This window comes from Tachysurus fulvidraco, chromosome 2 (assembly GCF_022655615.1).
Source record: "Tachysurus fulvidraco isolate hzauxx_2018 chromosome 2, HZAU_PFXX_2.0, whole genome shotgun sequence".
NCBI classification, from domain to species: domain Eukaryota; kingdom Metazoa; phylum Chordata; class Actinopteri; order Siluriformes; family Bagridae; genus Tachysurus; species Tachysurus fulvidraco.
Genome location: NC_062519.1, coordinates 10,821,352 through 10,837,087, shown reverse-complemented (window position 1 = coordinate 10,837,087; position 15,736 = coordinate 10,821,352). Strand labels below are relative to the sequence as shown.

General features: G+C 38.5%; 1 protein-coding gene across 4 annotated transcripts in view; it reads right to left on the bottom strand.

The window, feature by feature from the left end:
* Window positions 1–8,023, bottom strand: part of hdac11 (histone deacetylase 11) — a 36,830-nt gene extending 28,807 nt beyond the window's left edge. Inside the window, exons 1-5 of one of the 4 annotated variants that reach the window (XM_027143958.2) lie at window positions 7,781–8,023; window positions 7,375–7,435; window positions 6,894–7,042; window positions 3,152–3,241; window positions 2,664–2,764 (exon numbers count right to left, since the gene is read on the bottom strand). In XM_027143958.2, coding sequence (XP_026999759.1) covers window positions 2,664–2,764; window positions 3,152–3,241; window positions 6,894–7,042; window positions 7,375–7,409 — 375 coding nt within the window. In that variant the 5' untranslated portion in view covers window positions 7,410–7,435; window positions 7,781–8,023. The remainder of the gene's footprint in view (window positions 1–2,663; window positions 2,765–3,151; window positions 3,242–6,893; window positions 7,043–7,374; window positions 7,436–7,780) is intronic. The other 3 variants (XM_027143956.2, XM_047809952.1, XM_027143957.2) reach the window with 3 other exon arrangements.
* Between the last annotated feature and the right edge of the window lie 7,713 nt (window positions 8,024–15,736).

Genomic DNA, 15,736 nt, shown 5'->3' with positions numbered 1-15,736 from the left:
GTTCATGACTCCACCATAAGAAAGAGACTGGGCAAAAATGGCCTGCATCAACTTGGAGTTTCAAGACAAAAACCACCGTTGAGCAAAAAGAACATAAAGGCTCATCTCAGTTTTGCCAGAAAACCGCTTGATGATCCCCAAGACTTTTGGGAAAGTACTCTGTGGACTGAGGAGACAAATGTTGAACTTTTTGGAAGGTGTGTGTCCCATTACATCTGGTGTAAAAGTAACACTGCATTTCAGAAAAAGAACATCATACAAAAGTAAAATATGGTGGCGGTAGTGTGATGCTCTGGGGCTGGTTTGCTGCTTCAGGACCTGGAAGACTTGCTGTGATAAATGGAACCATGAATTTTGCTGTCTACCAAAAAATCCTGAAGGACAATGTTCGGCGATCTGTTCGTGGCCTCAAGCTGAAGCGAACATGGGTTCTGCAGCAGGACAATTATCCAATTTGTCTGAATGGCTGAAGAAAAACTAAATGAAGACTTTGGAGTGGCCTAGTCAAAGTCTTGACCTGAATCCTATTGAGATGCTGTGGCATGACCTTAAAGGCGGTTCATGCTCGAAAACCCTCCAATGTGGCCGAATTACAACAATTCTGAAAAAGTGGATCAAAATTCCTTTACAGCGCTGTAACAGACTCATTGCAAGTTATCACAAACGCTTGATTGCAGTTCTTGGTGATAAGGGCGGCCCAAACAGGGCCATGTAGGTTTAGGCGGCAAGCACTTTTTCAAACAGGGCCATGTAGGTTTGGATTTTGTTTTCCCTTAATTTTAAAAACTGAATGTTGTGTTCACTTGTGTTATCTTTGACTAATATTTAAATTTGTTTTTATGATCTGAAACATTAAAATTGGACAAACGTGCAAAAAAAAAATAAGGAAGGGGCAAACATTTTTTCACACCACTATATGCATGTATGTCTGTGTGTATACATATATATATATATATATATATATATATATATATATATATATATATATATATATATATGAACACACACATGTATATACACATGGCTGTAGTAAAACTGATATACCTCTCTCGAGCCCTCCAAGATATCGTTCTGCATGCAGAAAGAGAATAAATACACAGAGGCATTTTTAAGGGTGATGAAATCTGTCCAATTTATAGAACTGATACTTCCTTACTGAACAAAAGTTGTCCATCATCTGAGAACAGTCTCATGGTGCTGAACGGTAAGATTTGGGGGGAGGGGAGGGGGGACCCACATTTCAGCTCAGTGGTAATTCCCCAGTGCTCTGTTGTCAATGCATGCTCGGATCACGGAGAGCAACGGGTATTCACACTGCCCCGAGTCATGCATATGTACTGTAAACACAGGCAGAGGCCAGGCTGCATACTGACCTGAGTGTGTGCATGCTGAGCATTAGGGAGTCTGGTAACTTAGCCTTCTTACAGAGTTGAAAAAAAGAACTGTGCTTGACACATGCTTTAAAAAAAGGGGGATGACCTGATCGATCTGGAAGGGAACATGGGAACGAGTGGTCCTCTGAGTACATTTAATCGTTTACGCTTTTTGTCTGTTAGTGTGTCAGTGTCAGAAGGAAAGGTCAATCCCAAAAGAAGGGTAATTCTGTAATTTATTGCAGCATGCACCCTGTACATGTCTACTAAATATAAATGTATTTTCTCATGAAGTAGAAGGAGTTGTTATTGTGAGAGCTGGGAGGTGGCTTAATGGCCTGTAAGACTTGGATACTTCACTGAAATACAGTTTGTCACATCAGATATAAATGTGTTAGAAAGTAAAATTTACCATTTTTGTGAATCATTTATACATAACATTTTATACCAGGCCACATAACCTGACTTTAGGGTGATTCTTCGACCAGAATGTGAGAAGAATTTAACTATTAAAAATTCAACAACTTTAAAAGCTATTAGCAATGAAAGGAAACATCATTGTTTTTTCCTTAATATGAAACCGAGCTGCTAGTTGCACCAGTTGAATTTAAGCCAACATGAAAGGCCTAAGTCACAGCTAGGAGCGAGCATAAAGCGATCATAGATTAAATGTAGGATATTGGACCTCATTATCAGCCAATCAGATCATGCTTTGAAAAAAATGGAAAAACGATCATCTCAGTTATTTGTACTTCATACTAGCATGTGCTTGTTTGCTTCTGCTTCTTGGGCTTGCAACAAATAAACAGCATTTCAAAAGCTAAACCACAGAAATGATATAGAACTAAATGTCTGTAAGCTTTATCTGCATTTAAAGATGCTGAATGAAAGAACAACAATTACATTCTTGGGAAATGTCACTGTCAACATCTCAGTCTGATCAAAGCCATTTTGCATTACCAGAGGAAAGCGCTTTCTAACGCATGAGCAGGTTTTCCCTCTGGTTTAGATGTTACAGACAGTGTACTTCAGAGAGCTCTGCATATCCCGTGATCATTGATTATAATTTCACACATGATGTAAGTGCTATTCAAATATAATACAGAGAAAACTCATTTATAAAAATAGATTTCTGGATCTGAAATGCAGTCATATTAAATAAATCTAGCCTATGATGAAGGTGCAACTGGCTGCTGATTACAAGAGGAATCATGAGGGCTGGAGAAGAAGCCTTTTATTTCTCAGCAAGTGACAAAGAGTGTAATGACTGGAACAAAGGCAGGGAAATACCTTGAGTCTGCTGAGGTAGCGTTTGGTATGAACCACCAGGAGATCTTCCTCACTGGCCTCCCGTGCTGCAACAATGGTCTCATCTGTGATGAGCTGCTCCTCTGTGTGCAAACAGATGTAAACCATTAGTAAACACAGCACTGACAAGTTGTGATCGCATGTGGTCTTTTGTTTGCACATGTTTTTCCTCATCAGGTTTGTCGTTTGTCTGCTGATCTCGATTCCATACATCGGTAGTATAACCTGCTTGCATTCTGCAAACAATGAACACTGGACTTAAACATTACATGATAATAAGCATACCTATTCACAAAATCCTCCTTCTCTTTACACCCTCCCCTAATGCTCTCTCTCACATGCTACACAAGCTACTTCTGAGAGACCAGTTAGCCCGACTTCTGAGAGCCCCATGATCCTGACTCCTGACAGACCAGTGAGCATTACCCCTTCTCCTTTCCAGACCTGCCTGCTCCATCCTGATGCCCTACCTCTAGTTGGAGTTGACAACCTGCTGCTAGGGATCATCCCCAATGACATCATGGAGATACGTGGGATTCCTGGATAGTGGATAGTAGCACCTAGAAACCATAGAGAGGTATGTGATAGCTAAGTGGATAAGGCGTTGGACTGATTAAAAGGTCATGATCTTGAATCCCAGGTCCACCAAGAGTCCACTGCTGGGCCCTTGAGCATGGCCCTTAACCCTTAGTTGCTCAGTTGATAAAATGTAAGTCATTCTGGATAAGGGCATCTGCCAAATGAAATGGCTTTGGACTGCATTTGCCACAAACAGTTTTGAAATTGATTTTCAAAACTGCATCCATCAGTAAACATTTGCTAACTTAAGACATTTGATAAGATAAACTTTGTTCTAACTATAATTAATTTCCTGGTTATGCATTTGCAATATGTATTTGAGCATATAGTAGACAATGTTTTTTAATTGATCTTATTTGTTTATGTAGAACTACAGAAGTTACAGAAAATATTTGCATGTTTCCCCAAAAGACAAAATAATAATGATAATTTACACTGATCATACTGTTCAAGTTTACACCCCCAAGGCTCTTAATGTATCACATTGCCTTCATGAGCATCAGTAAATGTTTTCATCTTTTGTAACAGTTGTGTTAGAGTCTCATAATTGTCCTCAATGTAAAATTTAGGATTTCTAAATCTTACAACTGCTGTTAGATGATGTGCATCAGGTGATCAGAAAGAAAAAAAGAAGAAAGGTACTAGGCCCAGACGGTGTGAAAACCTGTGCCGACCAGCTGGCCCCCATCTTCACATACATCTTCAACAGATCACTGGAGCTGTGTGAAGTCCCTGTCTGCTTTAAATGCTCAACCATCATCCCCGTCCTAAAGAAACTCAAGATAAGAGGACTTACAAACTACAGGCCTGTGGCACTGTAATAAAGCCGTTCAAAAAACTGGTTCTGGCTTATCTTAAAGACTTCACTATACCCTTACTGGACATCCTGCAGTTTGCATAACAAGTAAACAGGTCTGTGGATGATGCAGTAAACCTGGGACTGAATTACATCCTGCAACACCTAAATATATTAGGGACTTATGAGAGGATCCTGTTTGTAGGCTTCAGTTTGGCCTTTAACACCTTCATTCAAACACTCCTCCAGACCAAACCAACCCAGCTATCTGTCAATGGATCACCAGCTTTCTGACAGATAGGCAGCAGCTAGTGAGACGGGAAATTCATGTCAAACAGCCGCTCCAGCAACAATGGCACCCCTTAAGGTCCCTTTACACCAACGACTGCACATCTAATGACCCCACTGTCAAGCTCCTGATGTTTGTGAACAACACTACAGTCATCGGCCTCATCAAGGACGAAGATGAGTCTGCCTACAGACAGGAGGTTAAAGGCGGGTCTCCGATTTTTGAAAGCAAATGTTGACATATAAAATCACCAAAACAAACAAATGGGTCCCACCCTGTATTGATAGCTCCGCCCACACATACATACGCAACCCAGACAACTAATGGAAAGAAATGTGTCCTTATCATAGCTGAAGGCAAGAACATTACGATTGCAGATAAACAAACAATCAAAAATGACACACAAGCATAATCATGCAAAGGACGGCATATATTAGTGCTGTGAAACAAAGCAAAACCAACGTTACTCACCTATCGATAAGGAAAAAAGCGCCTCGGCGTCTTAAGCAAAGTTGGCCACATATTCACGGGTTGGAGTTTCCCGAGTCAATAACTGCTGAGCTAAACACTGTTACTACACAAACGCGGTTGTAGCTGCCTCTCTACATTACTACGATAGAAAAGAGGTGTTATTTGTGTAGTAACAGCGTTTAGCTCAGTAGTTATTGACTCTGGAAACTCCAATCTGTGAATATGCGGCCAACTTCCCGGTCCTTCAGTTCTCTCCAGCGCTGGAAGGCTGATCCTATATTAACACGGGTCCTACTTCTTGCCTTATTGTAAGCCTTTCTTCGCTTTCTTTCTTTGTTTTTATCCTCCATGTCAATGCTAAAACCGCTTTCTGCTAATGTCCCACATGCACACTAAACACTCTCTCCGGACATATTGACAAGACCCGCCCCTTTCTGCTCATTGGCTACACATTTGTTTTGTATTTTGTTCATTTTTCGGCCCGACCGTTTTCTGAAGCATTTCTCAAAAATCTGAGACCCTACCTTTAAAGAGCTGGCTTCACAACAACTTAGAGCTCAATAAGCTCAAAGAAATTGGAAACGATAGTGGACTTCAAGAGAAACCGCCCTGCACTCCCCCCCACTCACGACCATGGACAGCACTGTGGATGCAGTAAAGGCATTCAAGTTCCTGGGCTCTACCATCTCCTAGGACCTGAAGTGGGATACTCACATCAACACTATTGTAAAAAAGGCTCAACAAAGGATGTACTTCCTTAACCAGTTGAGGAAGTTTAACCTGCCACAGGAGCTGCTAAAACAGTTCTACTCAGTTGTCATCTAGTCATTTCTGTGCACATCAATAACTGTCTGGTTTGGCTCAGCTACAAAATCGAAAAAAAGTCGGATGTTTGCTTGACAAAGCAAGTAGTGTTCACCTGCTGTGGATAGAAAGGATGCCAATACTTTTGGAGGCAAAAGGAACTTTAGGGTGCCAATAATTCTGAAGGTGAGTGGATACGAGCGTGTGACATTGCCAGAACACCAGCTCTTTGGTATGTCACGTATGTATGTTGCGAAATGTCACAATTCCACTCATTTTGGTAGTTGGTGTGCACATGACGTCATGTGACTTCACCAGAGCACACATCATGCAGTTCTCCTCATTGTGCTGAGCGTTTTGATACAGTATGTCACACTCTATGTTGTGGTAATTTATGATTTTGCTTATTTTGGGGGCTTGCGTGCATGTGACATTATCAGAATATACGTAGCACAATTCCCTCTCATTGTGCTGAGTGTTTTGATATGTCACACTCTATGCTGTGGTCATTTTTTATTTTGCTTATTCTGAGGGGGCGGGGCTGCATGTGATGTCATGTGACATCATCTGCATACCCATGACACAGTTCCCCTCACTGTGCTTAGTGTTTTTGTATATCAAATGTCCATGTTGTGTACATTTTTTGATTTTGCATATTTGGGGGGTGGGGCTGCATGTGACATCACGTGGTGCCAAATAAAGTCTACCAGAATACCCGTTAGGGTGCCAATACTTTTGAAGCTGAGTGTCGGTGTCTGAGCAGGAAAACCAGAAATTAAAACTTCTTAAAACGTCCAGAGTAACCGCCTAAAGGAGCTGGCCGAGTATGGTGTAAGTAGATCGAAAGCTTGGTGAGTAATAAACCTATATATTTTTTTTTTTTTTTTCATTTTTATCTTATTTTTATTGTCTGTAAAATTTCAACAAATTTCTTGCATACATGGCAAAAAAGCTCCTTCTGATTCTGACTATCATTAATGTAAAATGTTTTTTCTTTGCCAGAGCTGCTTGAGTTGTAGAAAATGAATCCAGCCAGGTATGAGAACTCAACAGTGCTATGGTCTAGGCAATGTTATTACTACTATGTATTCAAATGTATTATTCAGGTAAATGAAATCCTTTAGTGATTACTGATGATGTACATAAAAAAGATGACTTCCAATAAACATCTCAATAAACCGGTCTCCAGCACTCGGCTGACGAACAATACCATAAGAGTTTAGCAATAACACCACTCACTACTGCTGCAAATAGTTATTTTTAGTGTAATTACCTTTTAAGAAGTGGATGACTTTGCCCCATTTACCAGCATCAAATGGATGCAGTTTCTCCAGACCCAAAAAGGTGATGTTATATGTAGGTGAGTAAACAATTGGCAGACATGTTGTTGGGACCTGTGCATACAGCTCCGTCTGGTGTGAGCTGGAGAAAAGACAAAGAAATAAACAACAATTTATCTTACGTCATTGTGTCAAAAACATGTAATTGCAGCTTATTAATCAGTTTATTATTGTGATTCATTTGATGTCGGATCTAAACTGAATAAAGACGTGTCACATTTTACATCAACAATAACAAGCACAATCATTTTACAATAAAATCTGCTTTAAAAAAAGAAGAAAAAAATTATGTGCACTTTACTATGTTTTACTATCTATAATAATTACTCAGGAAGTCCAATTTAATTATATTGGTAAATATAATTTATTGGCATGTTTGGTTTTCCAATAGTTTTGTATGTTTTTATTACATACCCTTTTCTTCCTTCTGAAATGTCTTTGCTAGACATGTCGACCACAGCATCCCAGATTTCAACTTAAGTTATGGATTAAAAAACATAATAAAACAGACAGTCAGTACAGCAATGCATACGGTCTAACTGGCACACATAAGACAATAACGATGAATGCAGCCTTTCTTCTTTGCATCCTCACAGGTTTGAAAAGGGAATAACTACATTTCCCACAACCCACTGCGGTTCTCACGCAAGCGCAGTAGGAATTTATGAGACGCAACGCTTCGTGCATTTGGAAATATTTATCTTTAAGCATTTCCACTCGGAATTTTCTAAATACAATGGGCTTGCAGTATATTGTATTTATTAAGAATGTATTTACAGAGAATCTATGTGATAATGTCTCACCTGGAGACACGACTCACCTGCTGGACATTTTATATGGTTCTTTATTTCTAGGGTCAGCTATATTTGCGTCGTCTAGTCGTTTATTATACAAAGGATATACGCTGACATCTTCTAAAAGGTCTGTTCATTCTGTATTCACAAGCCCAAATGTTCCCAAACAAAGCTGCACTGCCAGTGAGGTTTCTCGCTCGGTTCCACTTTGCTTTTCCTGCTTTTCGGCTTCCCTTTACGTCTCTTCATGACGTCATATGTCACTAACCGGATAGGACCAAAACTATTTTAAAGACCCGTGAGAAACCACACGAGAAAAGAAGAAATTCTAAGGGAATATTGGTGATATGAATACAAACAGAAAAACGCTGTTACGAAAAGATTACTTCTGAAATCACCCTTTGCTTCTGTACGCTATCTTTTGCTGTTGAATTGCTTGTAAACATCTTTATTGTTTAAATTATTTTGGAGTATGAGGTGTTCTGAGAGTTGGCCACGCCCACCAATTAAAGAAGGCGTGTCGGTTGTAATCATTTTGGAACAAACAAATCACTCAGTGGCAGGGATACTGTATTGTTTTTGTATTAAAAACTAACAGAAAAAAACAGAAAAACAACATGATTATCTACAGAATAACCATTTTGAAATTATATCTATGTAACGAGGATATAGCAGGTTTCTTATTCACCAGCTTCTTCTGATATTTTTGTCCAACTTTCTGCCTAAACTCACCAGTAGTGCACTATTTATAGCACAAGCATATTGACGTGTTAGTGTGGTGCAGGGTGAGTGAATCAGCCACAACATCATTGTTGTCACTGTACGTTTGGAAAGGTCAATATCCAAAAACATCCTTCCAACTCCTACCTATGAGGTAACTCTGAATTAGCCCTCTCATTAGTTATAAATATTCTGTTCACTTCATAGGACAAGAGGAAATAACAGCTATCACATCATAAAGTGTTTAGAGCCCATTCGTTTAAATCAGTCTTACCAGAACGTGTTAATTTTCATTCCAACAAAGCGGATGTAAGACCTGCACCCTTTACTTATATTTGTAAGCCCTGGTTTAAACATTTATCATCTTATTAGCATATTTAATGTATTCAGATAGCTCATAATACAAAGTGGACTCTGTCTGTATGCTTGTTTTTTGAGTAAAAATATCCCATAGCATAGCCTTAGCAGAACCAGGGAATGTTATTACATTAATTAAGGGTGCTAACAATTTTCACTTGCTTTCATGGTAGATATGAATGACTGCAATCCTTTTTTAACTTAATACCTTGGCATTAAAAATGTTCACTGCCTTCAACTTGAATAGAAGTGGCTCTAGCTGCCATATCCACTGTCTCTTTATTGATTGCATACTGCTTACCAGTTTACGTAAATTGTTTCTTTTCTGCTTTATTCTGAAATTAAAACAGTAAAATAGCATTTCATTTTATTAGTTTTTTTCTTGCCAAATTATTGTAATCATTCATTTTCTTATAAAATTGTATTTAATAGAATATATTGACAAAATATAAAATATGCATAATAATAATGTTAATCTCAGTCAGTCTAACTGATGAAACACAAGCAAAGGGGAAATCAGACCTGTTTGTAGTATTTATTGCTTAAAAACATGTTTTAAATAAAAGCATAAATGAATGCATACAATATAGACAGACCCTTACTTCAGACATGTATAATGACATTATAATTGAATTCTAATTAATACTTGATTAACTATAGTATCTATAACCAACCTTGACAAGAATGAGTAAACTTGGAAGGCTTTTGTCTGGTTGTTTATATCACATTTTTCTTTTCCATCACTTTTACTAAAGACAGACCTTAATCCTTCAAACTAGTCAATTCTGCATTACATTTGTCACTTAGCCTCCACTCAAGAATAACTGCAACTTGTGTCCTGGGTGTTAATCCCACAGCAACAGGAATTGAAATAATAACATAATCCCTGCTAAAACCTACAATATATATGATTGCTATGTCAGTAAGCTCAGGACTAATCCTGGACCAGTTTGAAAAGCTCACTGACTGGGTCTTCAAAACTGCCGTCAGGATTTAGTCCTGCAGTAGCCAAAGACTTTAAACAACATTCAAACTCTCAGAATGCTGATATCAAGCTTTATTTTTATGTGCTGCTATGGTGGTACCATCAAGGCTTTACTACATTTACCTATTGTTTTTCACCTGGAAACAAAAGTAGAGTATCCCTTTAAAAATAAATGTCACAAAATTGAAGCATAAGGATTACTATTGTAATATTAAAGCTTTATTCTAAAATCTATAATATATAATATAATTTTTACAAATAGCTTAAAAAAAGAAGACAACGTTAAGTACAAGTACATTTTGGTGCCTTCATTCTTGAGAGAAAAACACCAGATACTTACTGAGATAAATATTGTCACATTGAGATAAATAAAAATTTTCACATTAAATTTGTCATGCTGCTACTGTATCATGTCTTTAACAAAAGGGCTGGTTATTTTCACTGTAAATTGTTACTTACTAACTATGTTTGTTATTCACAGTTGTACATGAAGTATTAAAAATAGTAAAAATAGTAAAAATATTATTTTGCACATTACTGTGAAACTAATGGAAAAAGCACAAAACTGACAGGATCAATAAGACCAAAACTATCTATTAATTAGTAAATGATTCACTTGTGCAACTGCATCCAGCTGTCCTTCATTATGTTGCAATGATTTTATTCTGCATTTTGAGTGCTGTGTGTGTTTGCATTATGCATAACAAAAATATACATGTTTTAAAAGAATAAAGTGTCACTTTGAGAGATAGAAGATTGTGTAGATTGAGAGTGACTTGTTAATGTGAGACAATGCTGCAATCACCAATCCAGTGTGAAATCAGCAAGGCCATGAGCTGTGTAATTGCCTGTCAAGTTAAATGTAACTGGCTCCTTCGTGTGATGAGGAAGCAAAAGTAAGTCATACACCTGACATCACAGAGTCCCACGATACTTTGCCTGTCACCAGTTTTCTCATGGATCTTTACACTGATGAACACAGAATCTTTCTGGCCTTTATACGATGTCTGTGTTGAGTAAATCTGGTCCCTGTAATCCGGTTTCACTTGATTTACTGCATTTTTGTGCTTTGTCGCAGCAAATCTCTATCTTCAGGAAGTAGAATGTTCAAAGACAGAGCTCTTGATAACAGCATGGAGGCTGAATACTTGCTGGTGCCTTGGCATTGAATATCTTAGAAATATCTAGAAACAGCTGTTCAGACATCTTCTGTGCTGACTGCACAGCGACACCATGGGTTGCTGTCAGATTTAAACCCTGATTCAAAGCAAGTGCCACAGCCTAAACAATCTGTTGATTCTAAACATTTATGCACAATTTTGATTGAAATGTAGAGTAAGATGACAAGAAAGCATGTTGAGCCTCTTTCTAGACATGGCTCAACTGAAACCTCTGTTGCTGGATCTGATGCCAATGACCTGACACCCAGAAATCACACTGAAGCAGTCATTACCAGCTCACATGCACCAATGGATACACTAAGCATTGGATACACTAAGCAGTTGACAGTGCTTCTGTGTAAACAGAAAGAAAAAGGTTAACAAAAAAGGATTTTAAAGAGCATTTTATGTTGCACGCCACATCAAGGCTCTGGAAAAAATGGAAAAAGAATGCAAAGAGCAAAGTTATTTAATGATAAATTGTAATTAGCAATATTTTGTGAATTGTTACTTCTATTCTAATAATAATAATAATAATAATAATAATAATAATAATAATAATAATAATAATAATAATGTATTGTTAGTGGAATCTTGTCAGAAAAGATATTTGCTGCCTGCGATGGGTTACGCCATATGTTTTTAGATAATACTTTTATAGAAAATTTAAAGTTTAATTATTACAGGTGGCAAGTTTCACCACAGTATGTTCAACCAAACTTTAGCTAGTTACTAAAGTACGCCAACTCTTTCGTCCTGTATCTGAATGCAATCAAAAATCAATAAAGTTGAGTGATAGAAGAGGAAAGAAATGAAAGGAAAGAAATTCATTTTGGCAGGTCGGAGTTATAAGCCAATTCAATATCAATATATGAAAGACTTTTCATAGAGCGCAAACAAACAGTACATTTACACAGGCTGTGTGGACAAAACAACGAAAGGCACAGGAAGAAACCAAGGTTACCAAGGGCAGTTTTGTGAAAACTGTGAGATAAAACTTGGCTATGTCTTTTGTTTACAGTTGTGCTCAATTGAAAAATTCACAAAATGTGTTCCATTTATTTTATTTCTATGTGCGATTTACATCTTAATGTAAGGCATAACAGAATGGAACAACCAAACCTTTAGTTCTTAATATCATTTATTGCCCCCTTTTAAACCAATGAGCCCATCAATGATGGCATGCAGTCTTTTGTAATAATTGTACATGAAGTCCTTCATTCTCTCAAGTGGTATAGCTATTCTACTTGGCAAAATCATTTTGAAATTTTAAATTTCATTTTAAATTTTATTATTATTTTAAAATGCTTCCAGTTCCTGTAAATATTTTTGTTATCTTGCAGTCTTTGAGGGATCTGTTAGGGAACAGAAGTCTCTTAACCGATAAAAAGACCCAAATGCAGGGATAATGTAAAGGGAGTTTATTTAAGGGGGAAAAAATGACAAAGGGCTGGAAACACTAGGAAACAAGAATACAAATACAAGAGACAGCAAATCCTTTAAGGATATGTAAAGTTTTGATTAGGATTAATAATCAAACAACTATGTGATATTTAATTAATTCATGTGACCACTATCCTTATAACAATTATTTTGAATTATTAATCATATTTTTCAAATAAATGGCAATGTTTACCAATTTTTTTCAGGTATATGTCCATTTTCTGTTATAGCAGTTTTACTGCAACTCTCAATTGTGAGAAAATATCTAAAATTGTGCAGTTCATAAAGTTAAATTCAATTCCAGTTTCAATTCAATTCATGTTTATTTGTACAGCGCTTTTTACAATAGACATTGTCTCAAAGCAGCTTTACAGAACATAACATAGATCAGAAGGTAAACACAAGGAATAATAAAAGAAATAACGAATAAAAAAAGAAAAAGAATAAACAGAATAAAAAATTCAAGATTATTATTAGATATATATATAATGTATGTATTTATACCCCTATGAGCAAGTCTGAGGTGACTCAGGCAGCAGTGGCAAGGAAAAACTCCCTTAAATTGGTAAAGGAAGAAACCTTGAGAGGATCCGGACTCAAGGGGGGACCCATCCTCATATGGGTGACACTGGGGGTGTGATTGTAATATACAGTCAAACAAATGTTGTATTGGTGTAAGGATCATGGACTTCAGATCTCCTTAGTATCACAGAGTCTAACTGGAGATGTCTCAGGATTCTTAGAGTCGGCCTCGGCTCAGTGGACGTCCAAAGGCTTCGTCCCACAGAGGACGTTGGGAGCTGGTACAATGTCTGGATGCCACGGGATGGGTACAAAGAGAGAAGCAGTGGAAAGGGATTAACATATCTGCTGTTCATAAAAATGTGCAGGTCTGATGTCCTGGTGCATGATATTATAGGATGTATTATGTGTACTTCTGACTAAAGAGATGAGTTTTTTTTTTTAACCCAGCGTGCACGCAAGTGGAAAGGATCTGAAATAAAATATGGTTTATACTTTCTGGGGTGTTTCAGAAACGTTTTCAATTTTAAACACAGGGACCTAGTGTGAGATGGATATTGCACATAACACATATTTGTAGTTCTCTTTTGAACACATTGTTTCAGAAAAACTCACTTTTGCTCTGGCACCTGTTTGAAGCCAAGTTGATCTATTTCTATGACAACAGTCAAAGCAGCATGACAGCAGCAGTGTATGTCATGTGGCACAAGACAGTGTTACAGTGATGGACAAAGAGGTAGCCATCTTGGCATCTGAACTCCCCAACACTCCTAAGTAAAACTGAAGGAGATCCTCCTATGAGTGAATGGTAAAATATATTTTCAGGACTATATTACATGTCTAGCTGCACTGACCTACTACATATGAGACCAATAAAATAACCCACAAAACATAAAACTCTTCTAGATGAAACTCATTTTCATCTAGAATATGTAAAACACCATTGAATATAATTCAGGATTTAAGCTCAACCTAAATAGAAGCTGTCTTTAAGTGTTGTTAAGAATCACAGGAATTATATGATGAATTGCAGAAGACTCATCTGCTAAAATTAAAATTCTGCTTAAAGACTCTCTTAGGAAAATTTCCAGGGTGATATAAATGCAAATGAAGGAATAATTTGGCCCTGTGGTGAAATTAATATACAGAATACACAATAAATGAAAAGCATTAATCGTATAACATCGTCTGATTGTTTTCATCCCAAATCATCAGATCTGATTGTGAGAAGTGTTTGGATGATAAACGTCTTTAGCGATTGTGGCCTTTAAAAGAACTGCATTGTTCTTGTGACTAGGCTAGGTGGCAATATTGAGCAAAGCACTTTCGGGGCAGCCACCATTTTATACCACCCCTTTGCTATATAAGCACATGGTGGACATGTTTTCCTTTACCAGATGGTCTTCTCAGTTTGCCTTGTGCTCCTGATAATCTATCCCGCCTTGTTCCAAATTCTGCCTTGACCCTGCCTTTTTCCCGTTTGTTGACTCTGCCTGCCCTGCGTTGCTGTCTTTCCCCCGGTGAACCGGACTTTTGGATTGTTCTTTGACTTCAAGTTCTGCCTGCCCTGTGTTGTAATGTCACTGTGCATTTTGATTATTGGACTGTTCTTAGACTACCACTTCTGCCAACTTGATCTAGCTTATATTGGGGCCCTTCCTCCACCATCACTGACAGTATCATCCTGCCTGACAATGACTCTGCGGATGTCGAAAGTATGCACCTTCTCTTCAGAACCCTGTCCCAGGCCTCCTTCACACATGAATGCTGGCTCCAAGATCTCACTGTGGTGACTCATAAATAGGTACACCACCTCAGCCAGCCCTCCACATCTTCTGCACCAGCTACCTAGCCCTACCAGCTCCTTCACTGGCGCTGGCCCCGCTTCATGAGCCACATCTACCACACTTTGAAAGTTTTTCTGGTGAGTAGGGGCTATGCCATGCTTTTCTCATGCAGTGTTCTGTGGTATTCGACCTCCAGCCATCATTGTTCCCCTCCGAGGGGACTCTAAGGCCTACATCATCCTGTTGCTTTCTGGCAACACAAATCTCCCTCTCTAGCCCATGCCCCAAGCCATGGTGGTTAGTGTCTTTTAACTGCCACCTGCTCAGAAAGAGCAAAGCTGAGACAATGGACTTCACATTTTCTTGTCCAGCAAAAGACAGTGCTCTCCCCTAAGCCGCTACTCAAGGCTCGCATCCAGATTGGTGACCAGGTCCATGATCTGGTAGTCTTATACTCTGGAGCGGATGCCGAATTCCTGGACAAGGAGCTGGCCTGGCAGATGGGAATTGAGACTGAACCCCTGCCATTAGCCCTTCAGGTCCAGGCCTTGAATGTACATTGAAGGAACCTACATTGGGTTCTCTGCAAAAAAAAAGCCTCTTCTCATTTCTGTGGAGAAGCAACATCAGGAGCGGTTGATGTTGCTGGTCATCCCCTCATGCTCCCGTAATGTTTGGCCTCCCCTGACTTCTCAAGCACAACTCCCACATTGACTGGACCAGTGGTCTTGTTCTGAACTGAGAAGCACACTGTTTTTCCCACTGCCTGAGCTTTTCGCTTCTGGTTCCTGCCCGATTATCACACATCATCTGTCTTAACAATATTAGATCTTTGCACCACTTGTCATCTCTTGGATATTCAGAGTAGGGCAAGTGGATGGGCTTCAGCACCCCAAACAGCCACTATGAGATAACAGCATTATCAGGTGATAATGCTGTTCAACCTCAATAATGCAACGGCTATCCAGGCATTCACCAATGACATCCTCCGAGATACGATAAATTGCT